The sequence below is a fragment of the Primulina huaijiensis genome, chromosome 3 (assembly GCF_012295235.1).
Source record: "Primulina huaijiensis isolate GDHJ02 chromosome 3, ASM1229523v2, whole genome shotgun sequence".
Lineage (NCBI taxonomy): Eukaryota > Viridiplantae > Streptophyta > Magnoliopsida > Lamiales > Gesneriaceae > Primulina > Primulina huaijiensis.
This window is the reverse complement of record NC_133308.1, coordinates 606,517-622,845: the sequence shown is the minus strand read 5'-3', so window position 1 is coordinate 622,845 and position 16,329 is coordinate 606,517. Positions and strand designations below refer to the sequence as shown.

Genomic DNA, 16,329 nt, shown 5'->3' with positions numbered 1-16,329 from the left:
ATGATTGGATTGATTAATGTAAAATCAATAAATTTTAAGCATGTTTCTTGATCACTTTGATTTTGGAATCTCAAAACTTTCTCAACCAGCCCTATATGTGTAATAATTAAAATGATGGTGTTTGTCATGTTTCATCGCTGATTTGTAAAATATTGTGTTAATCTAACGATTTATTCAATGTATAACAAAAATAATAACGATGGATTCTATTGTCATAAAAAATATATCGATCAATATATATATATATATATATTTCTTTTTTTTGAAGAAAAATAAATATGTTTTCAATCCACTAATTTTTTTTAAAATGATGGAGAACCTAAGTCAATGCGATAAACTTTTGAATCATTAGTGCTCGGGATAAAAAAAATTGTCAGAGAAATAGGTGAATATTAAAAATATCGAGAACTCCATATTATATATTTAAAAATTACTAAAATAAAAATGTATATGCAGATTCCAATGGTTCGAGTATTAAATTTAATCGCACCGAACGGCTATAATAATCTTTTACATATTTAAATTTGAAAAATACCATTTCAGTAATTATTTTAAATCAAATTTTATTTTTTCGTATTATATTTGATTGCAAATTTTATCAAACTTTATTTTCTTGTATCATGTTTCATTGCAAATTTTATACATCAATCAAATCACATTAGTCTCACGGATTTATATTCGTGAAACAGATCGATCCGATCAATACATTCAATTAAAAATAATATTTTTAACATAAAAATTGAGAGTTTTTTGCAGATCGAGTTGGATTAAAATTTTGTTTCACGAAATTAATCTATAAAATTATCATAAAAGTTTTTTTACTTTAGATTTACCAAATGAAACATAAAATATATTAAAAAAAATAATCAATTTTGAAATGGGCAATTATTGTTTCGTTTTGATTCAAAAAATGGAGACATCATCAAATAACAAATCTTCAGTAGCCCCATGCAATACGCGGACTGCATCTTGCGTGTCAGCCAAAATTGCAATTCGGTGCTCTATCCTGCATTTAATAATAAAATAGGCACCCTAGTGTTGTCAAACCTAGGACCAAATTGTAAGACAATCAAACTTAAGGTACCAAATTGTTGTAAAACAATAAGGTAATTGTCAGATCGCACCCCTAACAACCGGACCTAAAACTCCCCCGCCTCTAGCAAACTCGATTATCGTATTTAATTGTTTTTTGTAAGAAAAACATAATCTTAAAGACAACTCGAACTTCCATCAGTTATCACGTAAAACAATGCATCATTTCGATCACGTTTGTTCTGTTTCACTATAACCCAATAAGTGTATTTTTCAGTATTTTAAATAAAACATATTAATATGTTAGATAGAATAATTGAATCTTCAAACTGATCTATCTTTTAATTGTGAAGATTATAAAATTGTACATAAATTGATAGATTTCAAATCTCTTGACTTGTTTAGATGAAGAAATTGAAGTCAATTTCAAATATAGTCGATATCAAATAAAGCAATTTCAATACTAATGATAGTTGATCTCAAATATATTAAATACGTGTGTCATTTCAAATCTTTTACTTACATCCTTAATCTTAATCAAATTTATCAATTCAAACGCAATCTAATAGATTTTTTATTTTAAAAAACCAACTTTAGAGTGTGTTATGACAATCAGATGGAATTACGAGGCCTAATGTGCCAAAGACGCAATTTCAAGGTGCATATTGTCAATAGCAAATGCTTAAGGGTACTTTTCAAATTACTATAAAAAAATGGGTACCCAATAACAACGCGCATTTCCCCATGTTAAAAAGGCTGTCGTAAGGCGACCGACTACCGGACTTCCCAGTAACCAAGAATTCAAATCTGGCCTAGTGAATTATCCAACCACCCAACCCATCTGCTCACCTATTCCTACCTAGAATATCAGTCCAAGAACGAATATTTGAAATAATAATTACCGTTGCCCTTTGATCTAAATAAAAGTCACAAATTTTTTTATCATGTTGTATCAGAGACGGACTCAAATTCGATACAACTCTAAAAAAATATTAGTTTTCGATCCTCTCTTTCGCGTATGTTGTAATAAAAAAAAATCATTATTTTTAATATAGTTTATTATTCAATATGTTCAATCTGTACTCAGCCCATCTCTTGATTCTCAAACCTCTCTTGGCAGTCACCATTTTAATCCAAGAAAGTTTCAAACTTTGGAAGTACAATAAAAAATAAAAAAACAATCTTTTATCGACACTCCCACACACTCACTGCAGTCACCATCTTGATCCTAAAAAAGAAATTTTTTTGTCAATTTCCTAGCAAAGGAGAGAGCTTTTTCTCTGAACCCAGCAAAAATGGCTTTACTCTCCCTTTTCATCATCATCTCCTCCACATTTCTCCCATTTTTGCCACCCACAATCTCCCAACCAGCAAACTCTAACTCCTACGCCACTTCTTTACCTCTTCTAATGGCAATCAAAGCTTATTTGGACCCTCAAAATTTCGTTCTTTCTTCATGGTCCCTAAACTCTACTTCTGGTCCCTGCGATGGCTCCTTTGAAGGGATTGCATGTAATGAATTCGGTCAAGTGGTTAACATTTCACTGCAAGGGAAAGGGCTTTCTGGGCAAATACCACCTGAGATTGGTCAGCTCAAGAACTTGACGGGTTTGTACTTGCACTTCAATGAGCTTCATGGGGTTGTACCTAAAGAGCTCGCTGACTTGACTGACCTCTCTGATTTGTATCTCAACGTTAATAATATCTCTGGTCATATTCCTTCGGAGATTGGGTCTATGTTCAGCTTACAAGGTAATTTCTTGGGTTATTTTTCTCTCTTCTCTTCTCTCAGACAAAAACCAGAGAAATTTAATTGAAATACACTTATATTGGTCTTCCAGTTCTTTCTTTTTTCTTCTTTTTCCTCCCTTCAAGCAAAGTATGTTTCTCTTCGATTTTGTGAATTGAAAGTAAATAGCAGTAGTGTAGTTGGTCGAAAGTAAATAATATCGGATCCTTTTTTTTCAGTTGGCTTTTTTATTCTTCTTCTTTCCTTTGTAATCATATTTTATTTTATTTTCTGTGGTTTGGGTATTAGGGTTTGTTGGGAGGAGAAAGGTGAAGAGCAAAAGTTGAAAACTTTGCTGTTAGATCTGTTTTGTTTCACTATGAATCATTTACTTAAAAAAGAAGGCTTTATCATTTATCTATTATTAAATATGTTGAGGTATTTGGGAGGTGTGGGGTATGTTATAATCTGGTTAATTAACAATGGAGAATGAAGCCGTGGTCCTGTAGCTGTCACTTAGCTTTGATCATTGTCACGAGTTGCAAATATTCTGCATTTAGTTATAGTGATCAAGCTACAACTTACTTTTTTTCCCCTCTCTATATTTATGCAGTGTTGCAACTCTGTTACAATAAATTAAGTGGAAGCATTCCCACTCAACTTGGCTCTTTAACGAAACTCAGTGTTCTGGCTCTGCAGTCCAACAAGTTATCTGGTGCTATTCCTGCGAGTCTAGGCGGTTTAATGGTTTTGACTAGGTTGGATTTGAGCTTCAATAATCTCTTCGGTTCGATCCCATCTAAATTGGCGGATTTACCGTTGCTCAAAGTTCTTGACGTCAGAAATAATACTCTTTCTGGCAATGTCCCTCTAGGTATCTTCTTAATCTTGGGATTTGCAGTTTCCAAATGATGATTTTTGTTATAATAATGTTATCTAATGACATGGTTTGTTTTCTTGTATGTCAAAACAAAGAACTGAAGAGACTGAATGAAGGTTTCCAGTATGCCAATAATCCAGGGTTGTGTGGGATCGGTTTTTCTTTGTTAAATGCTTGTGCTGATTCTAGTAAAAATTCCAGTAAACCTGAGCCATTTGGACCTGGTACTGGTCATCTTCCTTCTAAAGATATCCCCGAGTCAGCAAATGTTCTACCAAATGGGTTGAATCAGTCCAAGAGAACCCACACTGCTGCTGCAGCTGTTATTATAGTTATTGGATTGATTGTTGCTTCAACAGTGGTTGCTCTTTTTACATTTTCATGGCATCGTCGCAGGAAACAGAAAATCGGGAGTGCCTTTGATTCTGGCGAAGATCGACCAAGTACTGATCAAGTTAAGGATATTTGCAGGAGAACTGCATCCCCTCTCATTAGTCTTGAGTATTCCAACAGTTGGGATCCTCTGGCTAAGCGGGAAGATGGAAATAGTTTCTCTCAGGAGGTTCTTGAAAGTTACATGTTCACTCTGGATGCAGTGGAGTCTGCAACTCAGTACTTCTCCGAGACTAACTTATTGGGGAAGAGTAGCTTCTCGGCTATTTACAAAGGGATATTGAGGGACGGATCAGCAGTTGCTATCAAGTGCATTTCAAAGATAAGTTGCAAGTCTGATGAAACTGAATTTCTCAAAGGATTGAAGCTATTGACTTCACTGAAACATGAAAATATTTTGAAGTTGAGAGGCTTTTGTTGTTCAAAGGGGAGGGGAGAGTGCTTCCTCATATATGAGTTCGTTTCGAATGGGAACCTTTTGCAATACCTTGACGTGAAAGTAGATAAAGGGAATGTTCTCGATTGGCCCACTCGGAAATCTATAATCCAGGGGATTGCCAAAGGTCAGCTTTTATTCAAGTCATCTATTTTGTTAAAAAGTTCTTGATCGTAATACTGTTTCTCATACTCGTGTTCTTGTCTTCAGGTATTGGGTATTTGCATGGAACTGAGAATAACAAACCAACATTGGTTCACCGTAACATATCAGCTGAGAAAGTCCTGATCGATAAGCACTACAACCCATTACTCTCGGATTCCGGCCTTCACAACCTATTAGCAGACGACATAGTTTTCTCAACGTTAAAAGGTAGTGCTGCGATGGGGTACTTAGCTCCCGAATACACCACCACAGGCAGGTTCACTGAAAAGAGCGACGTCTATGCCTTTGGTATGATCATATTTCAAATCCTCTCGGGGAAGAGCAGAATCTCGCAGTTAAACTGTCACGGGGCGGAATTATCAAGATTCGAAGACTTTATAGATGCAAATCTTGCTGGAAAGTTCAAGGAATCTGAGGCAGCTAGGCTTGGAGAAGTCGCACTTCTTTGCACGAACGAGTCTCCTGACCAGAGGCCAGACATTGGAACTGTGATGCAAGAACTGGATGGCATCGATTTAAACTCTTGCTCAAACATGTCACTCCAGAAGAGTTAAATTGTACCAATTTTTTGCTGATGGCAAAGTATGCAAAATGTTATATGCCTGCACCGTGTATCAGCCAGGACTTAAGTTGCTTCTGAAATTCTAGGCCGGTATGGAATCGAGTCGGTAGAATGGGTAAAAATGGTATTCAATCTACCTGTTTTCTTAGTGCTGATATTTATCCAATAAGTATAAGCATAGTAGGCATATCTCACGCAGCTTTCATATTTTTTGAAGTTCCGAAACCGGATTGAGTAGTCATTGCCCAAAGTCCTACAATAGTTTACGTAGACTTGTTTTTTGATCTAACAGTAAAACTGCATAATGAATTTAAAAGAAAATAAAATAAAATAAAATAAAATAAAAAGATCTGTCCTGCTGGCTTTTAAACAATAAAATAAGATAAATAAAAAGATTTTTCCTGCTCGATTTTAAACAGAACTTGACATGAATGAATTTATATGAAAGTTATATTTTAATTATTATTTTTTGAACTGTTGAAATTGGGTCACGAGTATTCAATTGGCAGGCTCTCTGGCTTTTCTGTCTTTGTTCCCTCTGAATTTTTTGTACCCTTGGCTTCCTGCCAAGTGAATTCTTGCTGAGGTGTTCTTTCTGCTGTTTCAATTTCTTTTCAATCTGTTTATACATACATGAAAAGTAAACATATGAAATGAACGTGCCGGGATGCTTTAACGTTTTCCAAACTTTTTACTTGAAAAAGTATAACTTGCAATTCATGTTACCCCAATCCTGGATTCTTCCAATCCTTACGTCAAACTTTAATAGCCTGAATAAAAGAAGTAATTCTATAATAAATTTTAACACGTCAAGTTTTTTCTTCTTTTTTTTTTTCCCGAGCTTGATGTTGAATTTGAGTAGTCATACGATATGTGTTCACAGCAGAGGTAATTAACCAAAAAAAATTACACAAGTGTGCAAGAATCCCTACGATATACCACCATATAAAGTTTTTGTGAGATGCGAACATTAATCTACAACTTTAAACAACATACAAAGCCACCAACGAGTTGGCACATTTTGTATCATACAGTGCCCCGTTTCTTGCCGTGATAGCAAAATCTAAACAACCTCACCGTCAACATCATCAAATCAGCTCTAATCAGCCGGATTCCTCAATGTTATTTCGGCAGAGAGTAAGCTTACTGGTTGTCCCAGTCCTGGATTAGTAGCATCTGTAAACTTAGTTGGGTGTATGATTATGTGATCATTCTCAGAATTCTTGTGGAGACAGATCTGGTTTTGAAGGGTATTCAAGACCCTGGAGAGCAGGCATCCGCCGCAAATCTTCTTCAGAGTAACTTGGGATAAACCAATATCTCTTGTCCATCCCAAATACCTATTACACAATGGGATGATTTAAAAAGATGTATGAACAAGAACACAAAATAAAATGTGGAGAAAGCCACATACTTTCCTTGAGAAACAGGTTCAGTTGCTACAGATAACAGCTCATTCAGATTTCAAACAATATGGTCATTGAGAGAGATTTAAATTATAATTGAAACTGAAAGCACTGTTATGATTATTAAAACACAAACACGCCCAACCTGTTCAAAGTTTCTTTTCCGCCCAAGATCATAACGCCATTTTGGAGTGGCCTTCTTCTCATATGCCTAATATAAGCCAGTAAAATACATCAGCTACTTTCAACATAAAAACAAGGCGAGTCTCAGAGAGGATCACTTCAGTTGACCATTTACACCTATCTTTATCTCTCTATCTGTTAGAAGAACTAAAAGTATGCTATGGATCCCAGGAATACACACGAACCTTTGACATTTAAGGCATATTCAACGCCTCCCATTAAAATTTTGAATCAGAAGAAAGAAGGCATCACTGATCATCAAAATCAAATTGTGAAAACAGATGAACAAGTGTACCTCGATGGTCGTGGTATTGGCAGCCACCATTGATATGTGCATGATCAGAAATCCCAAAACACTCAATGCAAACGCCAGATTTAACACTATAAAATGTGAGAAGAAGAAAGCATCAGCAGAATACAGCAAAGCGTTGGAAGGGGAGCTGAAACTGCTTCAACCCCCATCGTACAGAGCCAAATTTATCGCTCCTTAAGAATTGAATGGGAAAGAAAAGGAAATGTGATCTCACCAAAGGCAAGAAAAGTTGTGGCAAGAGTTCCTGGAGTCCCAGGAATCTCTCCATCGCTGAAGAATGCAATAAAATGTGGTAATAATGATAATGCGACGAGACTAGTTTCGAGAAACGTGTACAACTGCATCACAAGTGAAACATCGGTCATTGATGTAATAAACTGGTCAATATATTTTCAAATATAAAGCCATAAAAATACTTTTAAAAGCTGAGAGCATATTCATTTTTAAAGAAACAGAGAAAAGCATCAACAAGGAGCATAGGTTAGAAATAACTGCTGCCGGTGCCACACATAAGATGATAAAAATCAACACCAAAACAGATCTACACACACAAGAAAACTCCATTAACCAGAAAAAATTATTTCAAAACCAAGGCACAGAATCTGTTAGCTATCACTCATAATCATCAAGACCTGGAAACCAACCAATTTAGTCAATTCAGAGTTATCTGATCATACCAGGAAGAGAAGGAAATACTTGTAGTTCAATGCCCCAACACAATTGACCACCCATACACAATGATGGTCCATTTTTAGTACGCACCTCCCACCTAAATAGAAATATCAACAATTAATCTAGGAAACAGAATATAAAAGAATGCAATAGCCACGAGGAACCACATAACAAAACTCACAGATAGAGCAGTGATGGCATCTTGGTGGTTTTAACTGATTGCACTTTCTACAATAACGGATGCCTCTACTCTCTGTGTCGGATTGAAATTCTGATGCGGTTAGAGGGTCAGCATCTCCCCTTTCTTCATCCATTGTCGGCCTCCAACTTGAAGGCACACTACCAGGGTCCGTGAAAACAACCGAAAAATAACTCCATAATAGCATTACTAACTGCATTGAGCATTTGAAAAAATCAGGTTTCTTGCTCCCCAATATTGCATCATATCATCCAACAAACGTGTAACTAATCAGCTAAAACCTAGCATTCTTGTAATCAATCAGTTTGTGAAACTATTTCTCTGGTAACAGGACTGAAATCTTTCAAATCAACCAATCCTAACGAATATTGATTTCTATATGGGTGAGTGACAAATGGTAAAGATAAAAATACAAGATGTAACACATGATGACAAAGATAGTAATCGATATATGTCGAGAAAATTGAAAACTATTGCGTTAGTTTTCAGCTACTTTATCAACTTTCCATCAGTTTCCAAAATTAAGGGCACACAACAAAAACAATAACATCTATCTGAACAACAGCTGAATTTCTATTAATAGCCAACTAATTGCGCTAACTAATTACACTAGCCACCAATAAAACTATATTACCACGTAAGCCAAAACCATGAAAGAACAGTCCAAAATTTCCTAAATTCCAACTATTTAGAGTGTAATTCAAGCTTAAGAACTAAGATAAAATCAACATTTACGGGACCTTCCAATTTAATTTGACGAAAGAGGTGAAGTATAATTAAAGAAACATGCAACTCCAGGATAACACAAAGCACATAAAAACTCCATACTATTTCCCAAAAAACTGTACAGTAAAGTAAACAAGCAGCTGGATATCAATATGCAAAAACAACATATAAAACTCCAAAGAACAGGCAAGAAATTACCAAACAATGAAACGAGATCAACACGGCCAAAGCTTGCAGCGTATCCACCCCTCCGGCGGCTAGCGCTGGCCCGTAATTCGTGATCACCACTGCATAATATGAGACGCCGACGACGCCAAGAACCAATAGAATCATGATCGAACCTAGACCCCGGAGAGCGGTGCAGAATTTGAATACATTCCACGCCATCATTACACCGGATCTATGCATAATATAAATCAATTAAATAAATACAAAAATAAGAAAAAAATCAAGAATTTCACACAGAAGTCTTGGTTATTGAATCGGTTAATGTGACGTGAGTAGGGGAGTAGTTAGGGTTCATCGATTCCGCGTGGAGAGTATGACAATTGAGGTACCAAGTAGTGAAATTGGGAAAAATGGAAGGTACGAAGAGGGGCAATTATGCAATATCTTGGTAGATTGGGTTGATTGAATTTATATGTTTATTCAGTACATTGTATTTGGAAGTGACTTTAATCTGATGATGATTAATAAGTAATATGATTAATGGGGAAAGATCCGGCTCAATACTATAAATTTTATCATATTTTTTTGGTCCATTTCAAATATTTTGGTGTTCTCGATTTAATACTAAATGTTTCAAAAAAAATTATGTGTTGATCATTCCGTCAATTTAATAGTTAAAATTAACGGCAAAAAAATCAAGTTTAGTCATAAATGTTTTGTTCCTTTCCGGTTTGATCACAAATATTTCAGTGTTCTCAATTTAGTCCTAATCGTTCACAAATTTTGATCGATTTTAGAAAAATGAGTGACATATATCTACCGTTAGTTTTAACAATTAAATGAATGGAATAACCACTTGGTCAAAATTTATAAACATTTATCCCTAAACGGGAAACACTGAAACATTAAGAATCAAAAGTGAAAAATAAGTCAAACTTCTAGAAGTGGACCACATCTTTTCCAAGAAGACTTCCATTAACAACAAAGTATAATTAATCTAGAACAATTGACAAAAACAACAAAGAAGATAAAGTCAAGTGCAAGCTGTATCTTTTTTCAAATTTCTGAAAGTTTTCCATTTATTTGAATGGAAAAATTGACTCTAGCTTCAAATTGAATCCTCCCAATCTTTTTTTAGTGCTTGAATATTTAAATTCTACATCTTTTATATATTAAGATAGTGTTTGTAAGTATTTTTAAAAAATTATTATGAATTTTTCTTTTACAATTTTATAAAAATTTGTAAATAAAAATTATACAATCAATTTTTTTTAAACATTTACAGATAAAACCTAAATATAATATATATCCATCATCATATATAAATATCAAAGACCTATATTTTTATTGATGTTTGTGCGTTGTGAAGATGTGTGAAAGCATGCATTATATTTCATAATATTCTTATTCATAGTATTAAATTTTAAAAAATACAATATTTCATTATTTTTAAATTTTTGGGAAGCTTCGATTACATGTTTTAGTTGTCTTCGTTTAATATTTTATATGTAATTTGATATTTGATTAACTCGTGCAAATTTTTTTCTAGCTTTAATTTATATTTATATGTCAAGTTCGAGATATTTGCAGTTATTCATTGAACTTGTATTGCTTGAATTTTTGTCGATGTATTCACAGAAGAGGTAATTAACCAAAAAAATTACACAAGTGTGCCAGAATCCCTACAATATACCACCATATAAAGTTTTGTGAGATGCTAATATTAATCTACAACTTTAAACAACATACAAAGCCACCAACGAGTTGGCACATTTTGTATCATACAGTGCCCCGTTTCTTGCCGTGATAGCAAAATCTAAACAACCTCACCGTCAACATCATCAAATCAGCTCTAATCAGCCGGATTCCTCAATGTTATTTCGGCAGAGAGTAAGCTTACTGGTTGTCCCAGTCCTGGATTAGTAGCATCTGTAAACTTAGTTGGGTGTATGATTATGTGATCATTCTCAGAATTCTTGTGGAGACAGATCTGGTTTTGAAGGGTATTCAAGACCCTGGAGAGCAGGCATCCGCCGCAAATCTTCTTCAGAGTAACTTGGGATAAACCAATATCTCTTGTCCATCCCAAATACCTATTACACAATGGGATGATTTAAAAAGATGTATGAACAAGAACACAAAATAAAATGTGGAGAAAGCCACATACTTTCCTTGAGAAACAGGTTCAGTTGCTACAGATAACAGCTCATTCAGATTTCAAGCAATATGGTCATTCAGAGAGATTTAAATTATAATTGAAACTGAAAGCAGTGTTATGATTATTAAAACAGAAAGACGCCCAACCTGTTCAAAGTTTTTTTTCCGCCCAAGATCATAACGCCATTTTGGAGTGGCCTTCTTCTCATATGCCTAATATAAGCCAGTAAAATACATCAGCTACTTTCAACATAAAAACAAGGCGAGTCTCAGAGAGGATCACTTCAGTTGACCATTTACACCTATCTTTATCTCTCTATCCGTTAGAAGAACTAAAAACATGCTATGGATCCCAGGAATATACACGAACCTTTGATATTTAAGGCATATTCAATGTGTCCCAATAAAATTTTGAATCAGAAGAGAGAAGGCATCACTGATCGTCAGAATCAAATTGTGAAAACAGATGAACAAGTGTACCTCAATGGTCGTGGTATTGGCAGCCACCATTGATATGTGCATGATCAGAAATCCCAAAACACTCAATGCAAATGCCATATTTAACACTATAAAAAATGAGAAGGAGAAAGCATCAGCAGAATACAGCAAAGCATTGGAAGGGGAGCAGGAGCTGACACTGCTTCAACCCCCATCGTACAGAGCCAAATTTATTGCTCCTTAAGAATTGAATGGGAAAGAAAAGGAAATGTGATCTTACCAAAGGCAAGAAAAGTTGTGGCAAGAGTTCCGGGAGTCCCAGGAATCTCTCCATCGCTGAAGAATGCAATAAAATGTGGTAATAATGATAATGCGACGAGACTAGTTTCGAGAAACGTGTACAACTGCATCACAAGTGAATCATCGGTCATTGATGTAATAAACTGGTCAATATATTTTCAATTATAAAGTCATAAAAATACTTTCAAAAGCTGAGAGCATATTCATTTTTAAAGAAACAGAGAAAAGGATCAACAAGGAGCATAGGTTAGAAATAACTGCTGCCAGTGCCACACATAAGATGATAAAAATCAACACCAAAACAGATCAACATACACAAGAAAACTCCATTACCCAGAAAAGATTATTTCAAAACCAAGATACAGAATCTGTTAGATATCATGCATAATCATCAAGACCTGAAAACCAACCAATTTAGTTATTTCAGAGTTATCTGATCATACCAGGAAGAGAAGGAAATACTTGTAGTTTAATGCCCCAACACAATTGACTACCCATACACAATGATGGTCCATTTTTAGTACACACCTCCCACCTAAATAGAAATATCAACAATTAATATAGGAAACAGAATATAAAAGAATGCAATAGCGACGAGGAACCACATAAAAAAACTCACAGATAGAGCAGTGATGGCATCTTGGTGGTTTTAACTGATTGCACTTTCTACAATAACGGATTCCTCTATTCTCTGTATCGGATTGAAATTCTGATGCGGTTAGAGGGTCGGTATCTCCCCTTTCTTCATCCATTGTCGGCCTCCAACTTGAAGGCACACTACCAGGGTCCGTGAAAACAACCGAAAAATAACTCCATAATAGCATTACTAACTGCATTGAGCATTTGAAAAAATCAGGTTTCTTGCTCCCCAATATTGCATCATATCATCCAACAAACGTGTAACTAATCAGCTAAAACCTAGCATTCTTGTAATCAATCAGTTTGTGAAACTATTTCTCTGGTAACAGGACTGAAATCTTTCAAATCAACCAATCTTTCAAATCAAACAATCCTAACGAATATTGATTTCTATATGCGTGAGAGACAAATGGTAACGATAAAATTACAAGATGTAACACATGATGACAGAGAGAGTAATTGATATATGTCGAGAAAATCGAAAACTGTTATTGCTTTAGTTTTCAGATACTTTATTAACTTTCCATCAGTTTCCAAAATTAAGGGAACACAACAAAAACAATAACATCTATCTGAACAACAACTGAATTTCTATTAATAGCCAACTAATTGTGATAACTAATTACACTAACAACCAATAAAACTATATTACCACGTAAGCCAAAACCATGAAATAACGGTCCAAAATTTCCTAAATTCCAACTATTTAGAGTGTAATTCAAGCTTAAGAATTAAGAAAAAATCCACATTTACGGGACCTTCCAATTTAATTTGACGAAAGAGGTGGAGTATAATTAAAGAAACATGCAACTCCAGGATAACACAAAGCACATAAAAACTCCATACTATTTCCCAAAAAACTGTACAGTAAAGTAAACAAGCAGCTGGATATCAATATGCAAAAACAACATATAAAACTCCAAAGAACAGGCAAGAAATTACCAAACAATGAAACGAGATCAACACAGCCAAAGCTTGCAGAGTATCCAACCCTCCGGCGGCTAGCGCTGGCCCGTAATTCGTGATCACCACGGCATAATATGAGACGCCAACGACGCCAAGAACCAATAGAATCATGATCGAACCTAGACCCCGGAGAGCGGTGCAGAATTTGAATACATTCCACGCCATCATTACACCAGATCTATGCATAATATAAATCAATTAAATAAGTACAAAAAATGAAAAAAAAATCAAGAATTTCACACAGAAGTCTTGGTTATTGAATCGGTTAATGTGACGTGAGTAGGGGAGTAGTTAGGGTTCATCGATTCCGCGTGGAGAGTATGACAATTGAGGTACCAAGGAATGAAATTGGGAAAAATGGAAGGAACGAAGAGGGGCATTTATGCAATATGTTGGTAGATTGGTGAATTAAAATTATATGTTTATTCAGTACATCGTATTTTGAAATGACTTTAATATCATGATTACATATATAAATTAAAAAATAAAAAAATAAAAAAACAATTTCAATAGAAATTGAACCTATAACCTAAATTCCAAGAAACAATGACTCTATCCGCTGGACTAGATATAACTTACATTAAAATTTTAACATTTTATTAATATATATAATTATTAAAACAGATCATGACATCAAAGTTAGTTACTCTAAATATATCAAACTTAATAAAATAGTATAGAAGTATAGATATTGATTAATTGGGAAATACCCGGCTCAATACTATAAATTTATCATATTTTTTTTGTTCGATTTCAAATATCTTGGTGTTCTCGATTTATTTTTAATCGTTTCAAATAAATTTATGTGTTGATCATTCCCTCAATTTAATTGTTAAAATTAACGAGAAAAAAGACCAGGTTCAGTTATATATAGATGTTTTTATCCCCTTCTCGGTTTGGTCACAAATGTTTCAGCATTCTCCTAAAATCAATTACAATAATATGATGCCTATTTCTAGGATTTTGTTTTTTGAAAATGATATTTACTACATATTACAGACTTAGTTTTCGCAGTTTAATGATCATCTGAAATTTATTGAATTTTTAGGCGATGTCTACTCAATTATTGTGCATTGGTTTGTAATTGTTATTCAATATGTTTTGGTAAAAATTCTGTACATTTAAGTGCTGTCATAGCACAAAATAGAGTAAAACATCTGAAAAAGTTATTGTGTATGTTATACCTAGCCAAAAATTTGAAGCAAGTCACACTTTGGTACCAAGAATGAGACCTTTGCTACACTTAAATATTCTAAATTATTTCACATATGTAACCAATAGTTTGAATTGAGCCACAATTTAGTACAATTATCAATAATGAAAAAAAATGCAAGTTAAATGATTAAATACAGATTTATTGTTTAAAAGATTCAAAAATGAAAAAAAAAAAAATCAAATTACAAGACAAAAAATATATTTCAAATTATTTACCTTTTGTTCTCACAGCCTTGATTTTGTCTTAAGCATATGTCGAAATAGGACATTGATTACGAGGGTCTTTTAAGAGTTGAATGATGTAACAAGATGGACATGTGATGTGCAAAAGCTGTTTATATATTTTTACAAAATTTCGTTAGTGTGAATGATTTTTTCACAAAAGTTAAAATTTTGATCATTAAAAAATATATATATCTCGCCGCCTCGTCCAAGTAAAACAAAATATGTTACATGTGTGGACGGTGTTAAAATCAGACAGAGAGAAGTCGAAAACAAACAAATAAATCTTTAAAAAAAACAAACAGACAGCTAGAGCCTAGCTAGATAGAAGCTGTGATCAGCCGTGTGTGTGTGTGTCTATATATATATATATATGTGTGTGTGATCAGCCGTGTGTGTGTGTGTGTCTATATATATATATATATATATATATATAAAAACAGTCCAGAGAAATTGAAAACGAGAAATTATTAATGGAAGAGGATAATCATAGTAGCAAGAAAGGAAGAGTATGTGTGACTGGTGGGACTGGTTTCCTTGGATCAAGGCTTATACTGAAGCTTCTTCAGTCTGGTTACGCTGTCAACACAACTGTAAGGCCAAATCCAGGTATATATGCTTGTTTATTCTTTATGTAAGCAAATTAATAACTCAGTTTGATTCCACCCAAAAACTTGCGAGGCGACCTGCTCGTGGTGGCTCAGTCGACCGTTTGCAACATAACTCTTTTTATTATTTTCCTTGTCGATGAAATTTGTTTTTTCAGAGAACCAAGCAAAGATTATGTCCATAACTAAATCCCATTTGTATGGTTCCATATTTAATAACGCGTGGAAACTTATTCTTGGCATATGTATATAATTTTTATGCAACAGACGGTGGAAGGGACGTTAGCTACCTCACAAATCTTCCAGGCGCATCAGAAAGGCTCCAAATCTTCAACGCGGATCTTGATGAGCCCCAGAGCTTCGTACCCGCCATCCAAGGATGCACCGGTGTTTTCCACGTCGCTCATGCCTTAGATTTAGAAGGCAAAGAAGAAGAAGAAACAAAGACCAAAAGGGCCATCAATGGTGTCCTAACCATTTTACAAGCTTTCACTGATTCGAAAACTGTGAAGCGATTTATATACACTTCGAGTGCATCAACTGTTATTTACAATGGCAAGAATTTGGACATTGTGGATGAGGATTCTTGGACTGATGTGGGATTAATGAGAAGCGTGGGAGCTTCAGCGGGATCATATGTCATAAGCAAGACATTGACAGAGAAAGCAGCTATTGAATTTGCAGAGAACCATGGATTGGATCTTGTCACGGTGATCCCGTAATGGATACACGGTCCCTTTATCTGTTCTCATTTCCCTGATTCAGTGAAGATATGTCTGGCCTTGTTTTTTGGTATCTGCATGGTTAAATTCATAATCTGATCTTTGTGTGTTAATTTGCTACCGCCTCCCCAACTTGGAAAAAGTTTCTTGCAACAATTCCCATTATTTTTCTATATATATATATATATATATATATAT

The 16,329-nt window shown here is 34.5% G+C and overlaps 4 protein-coding genes across 4 annotated transcripts in view; 2 read left to right on the top strand and 2 right to left on the bottom strand.

The window, feature by feature from the left end:
* Nucleotides 1–2,230: 2,230 nt before the first annotated feature.
* On the top strand, nucleotides 2,231–5,345 carry LOC140972777 (proline-rich receptor-like protein kinase PERK9). The gene is made up of 4 exons (XM_073435194.1): nucleotides 2,231–2,784; nucleotides 3,375–3,635; nucleotides 3,737–4,597; nucleotides 4,681–5,345. Exons 1-4 carry the CDS (start codon nucleotides 2,328–2,330, stop codon nucleotides 5,187–5,189), a joined length of 2,088 nt encoding a protein of 695 aa, XP_073291295.1. The 5' UTR covers nucleotides 2,231–2,327; the 3' UTR covers nucleotides 5,190–5,345.
* Nucleotides 5,346–6,089: 744 nt separating this feature from the next.
* On the bottom strand, nucleotides 6,090–9,288 carry LOC140972774 (probable protein S-acyltransferase 14). The gene is made up of 7 exons (XM_073435190.1): nucleotides 8,895–9,288; nucleotides 7,953–8,163; nucleotides 7,777–7,868; nucleotides 7,314–7,437; nucleotides 7,082–7,167; nucleotides 6,749–6,814; nucleotides 6,090–6,537 (listed from the first exon to the last, which is right to left on the bottom strand). Exons 1-7 carry the CDS (start codon nucleotides 9,102–9,104, stop codon nucleotides 6,412–6,414), a joined length of 915 nt encoding a protein of 304 aa, XP_073291291.1. The 5' UTR covers nucleotides 9,105–9,288; the 3' UTR covers nucleotides 6,090–6,411.
* Nucleotides 9,289–10,479: 1,191 nt separating this feature from the next.
* Nucleotides 10,480–13,762, bottom strand: LOC140972775 (probable protein S-acyltransferase 14). Its single transcript, XM_073435191.1, has 7 exons — nucleotides 13,341–13,762; nucleotides 12,379–12,589; nucleotides 12,203–12,294; nucleotides 11,740–11,863; nucleotides 11,502–11,587; nucleotides 11,169–11,234; nucleotides 10,480–10,957 (listed from the first exon to the last, which is right to left on the bottom strand). The coding sequence occupies exons 1-7, from the start codon at nucleotides 13,548–13,550 to the stop codon at nucleotides 10,832–10,834; spliced, it is 915 nt and encodes a 304-aa protein (XP_073291292.1). The 5' UTR covers nucleotides 13,551–13,762; the 3' UTR covers nucleotides 10,480–10,831.
* Nucleotides 13,763–15,260: 1,498 nt separating this feature from the next.
* Nucleotides 15,261–16,329, top strand: part of LOC140972776 (vestitone reductase-like) — a 6,826-nt gene continuing 5,757 nt past the window's right edge. The window contains 2 exon segments of the mRNA XM_073435192.1: nucleotides 15,261–15,410; nucleotides 15,677–16,201. Coding sequence (XP_073291293.1) covers nucleotides 15,275–15,410; nucleotides 15,677–16,201 — 661 coding nt within the window. The 5' untranslated portion in view covers nucleotides 15,261–15,274.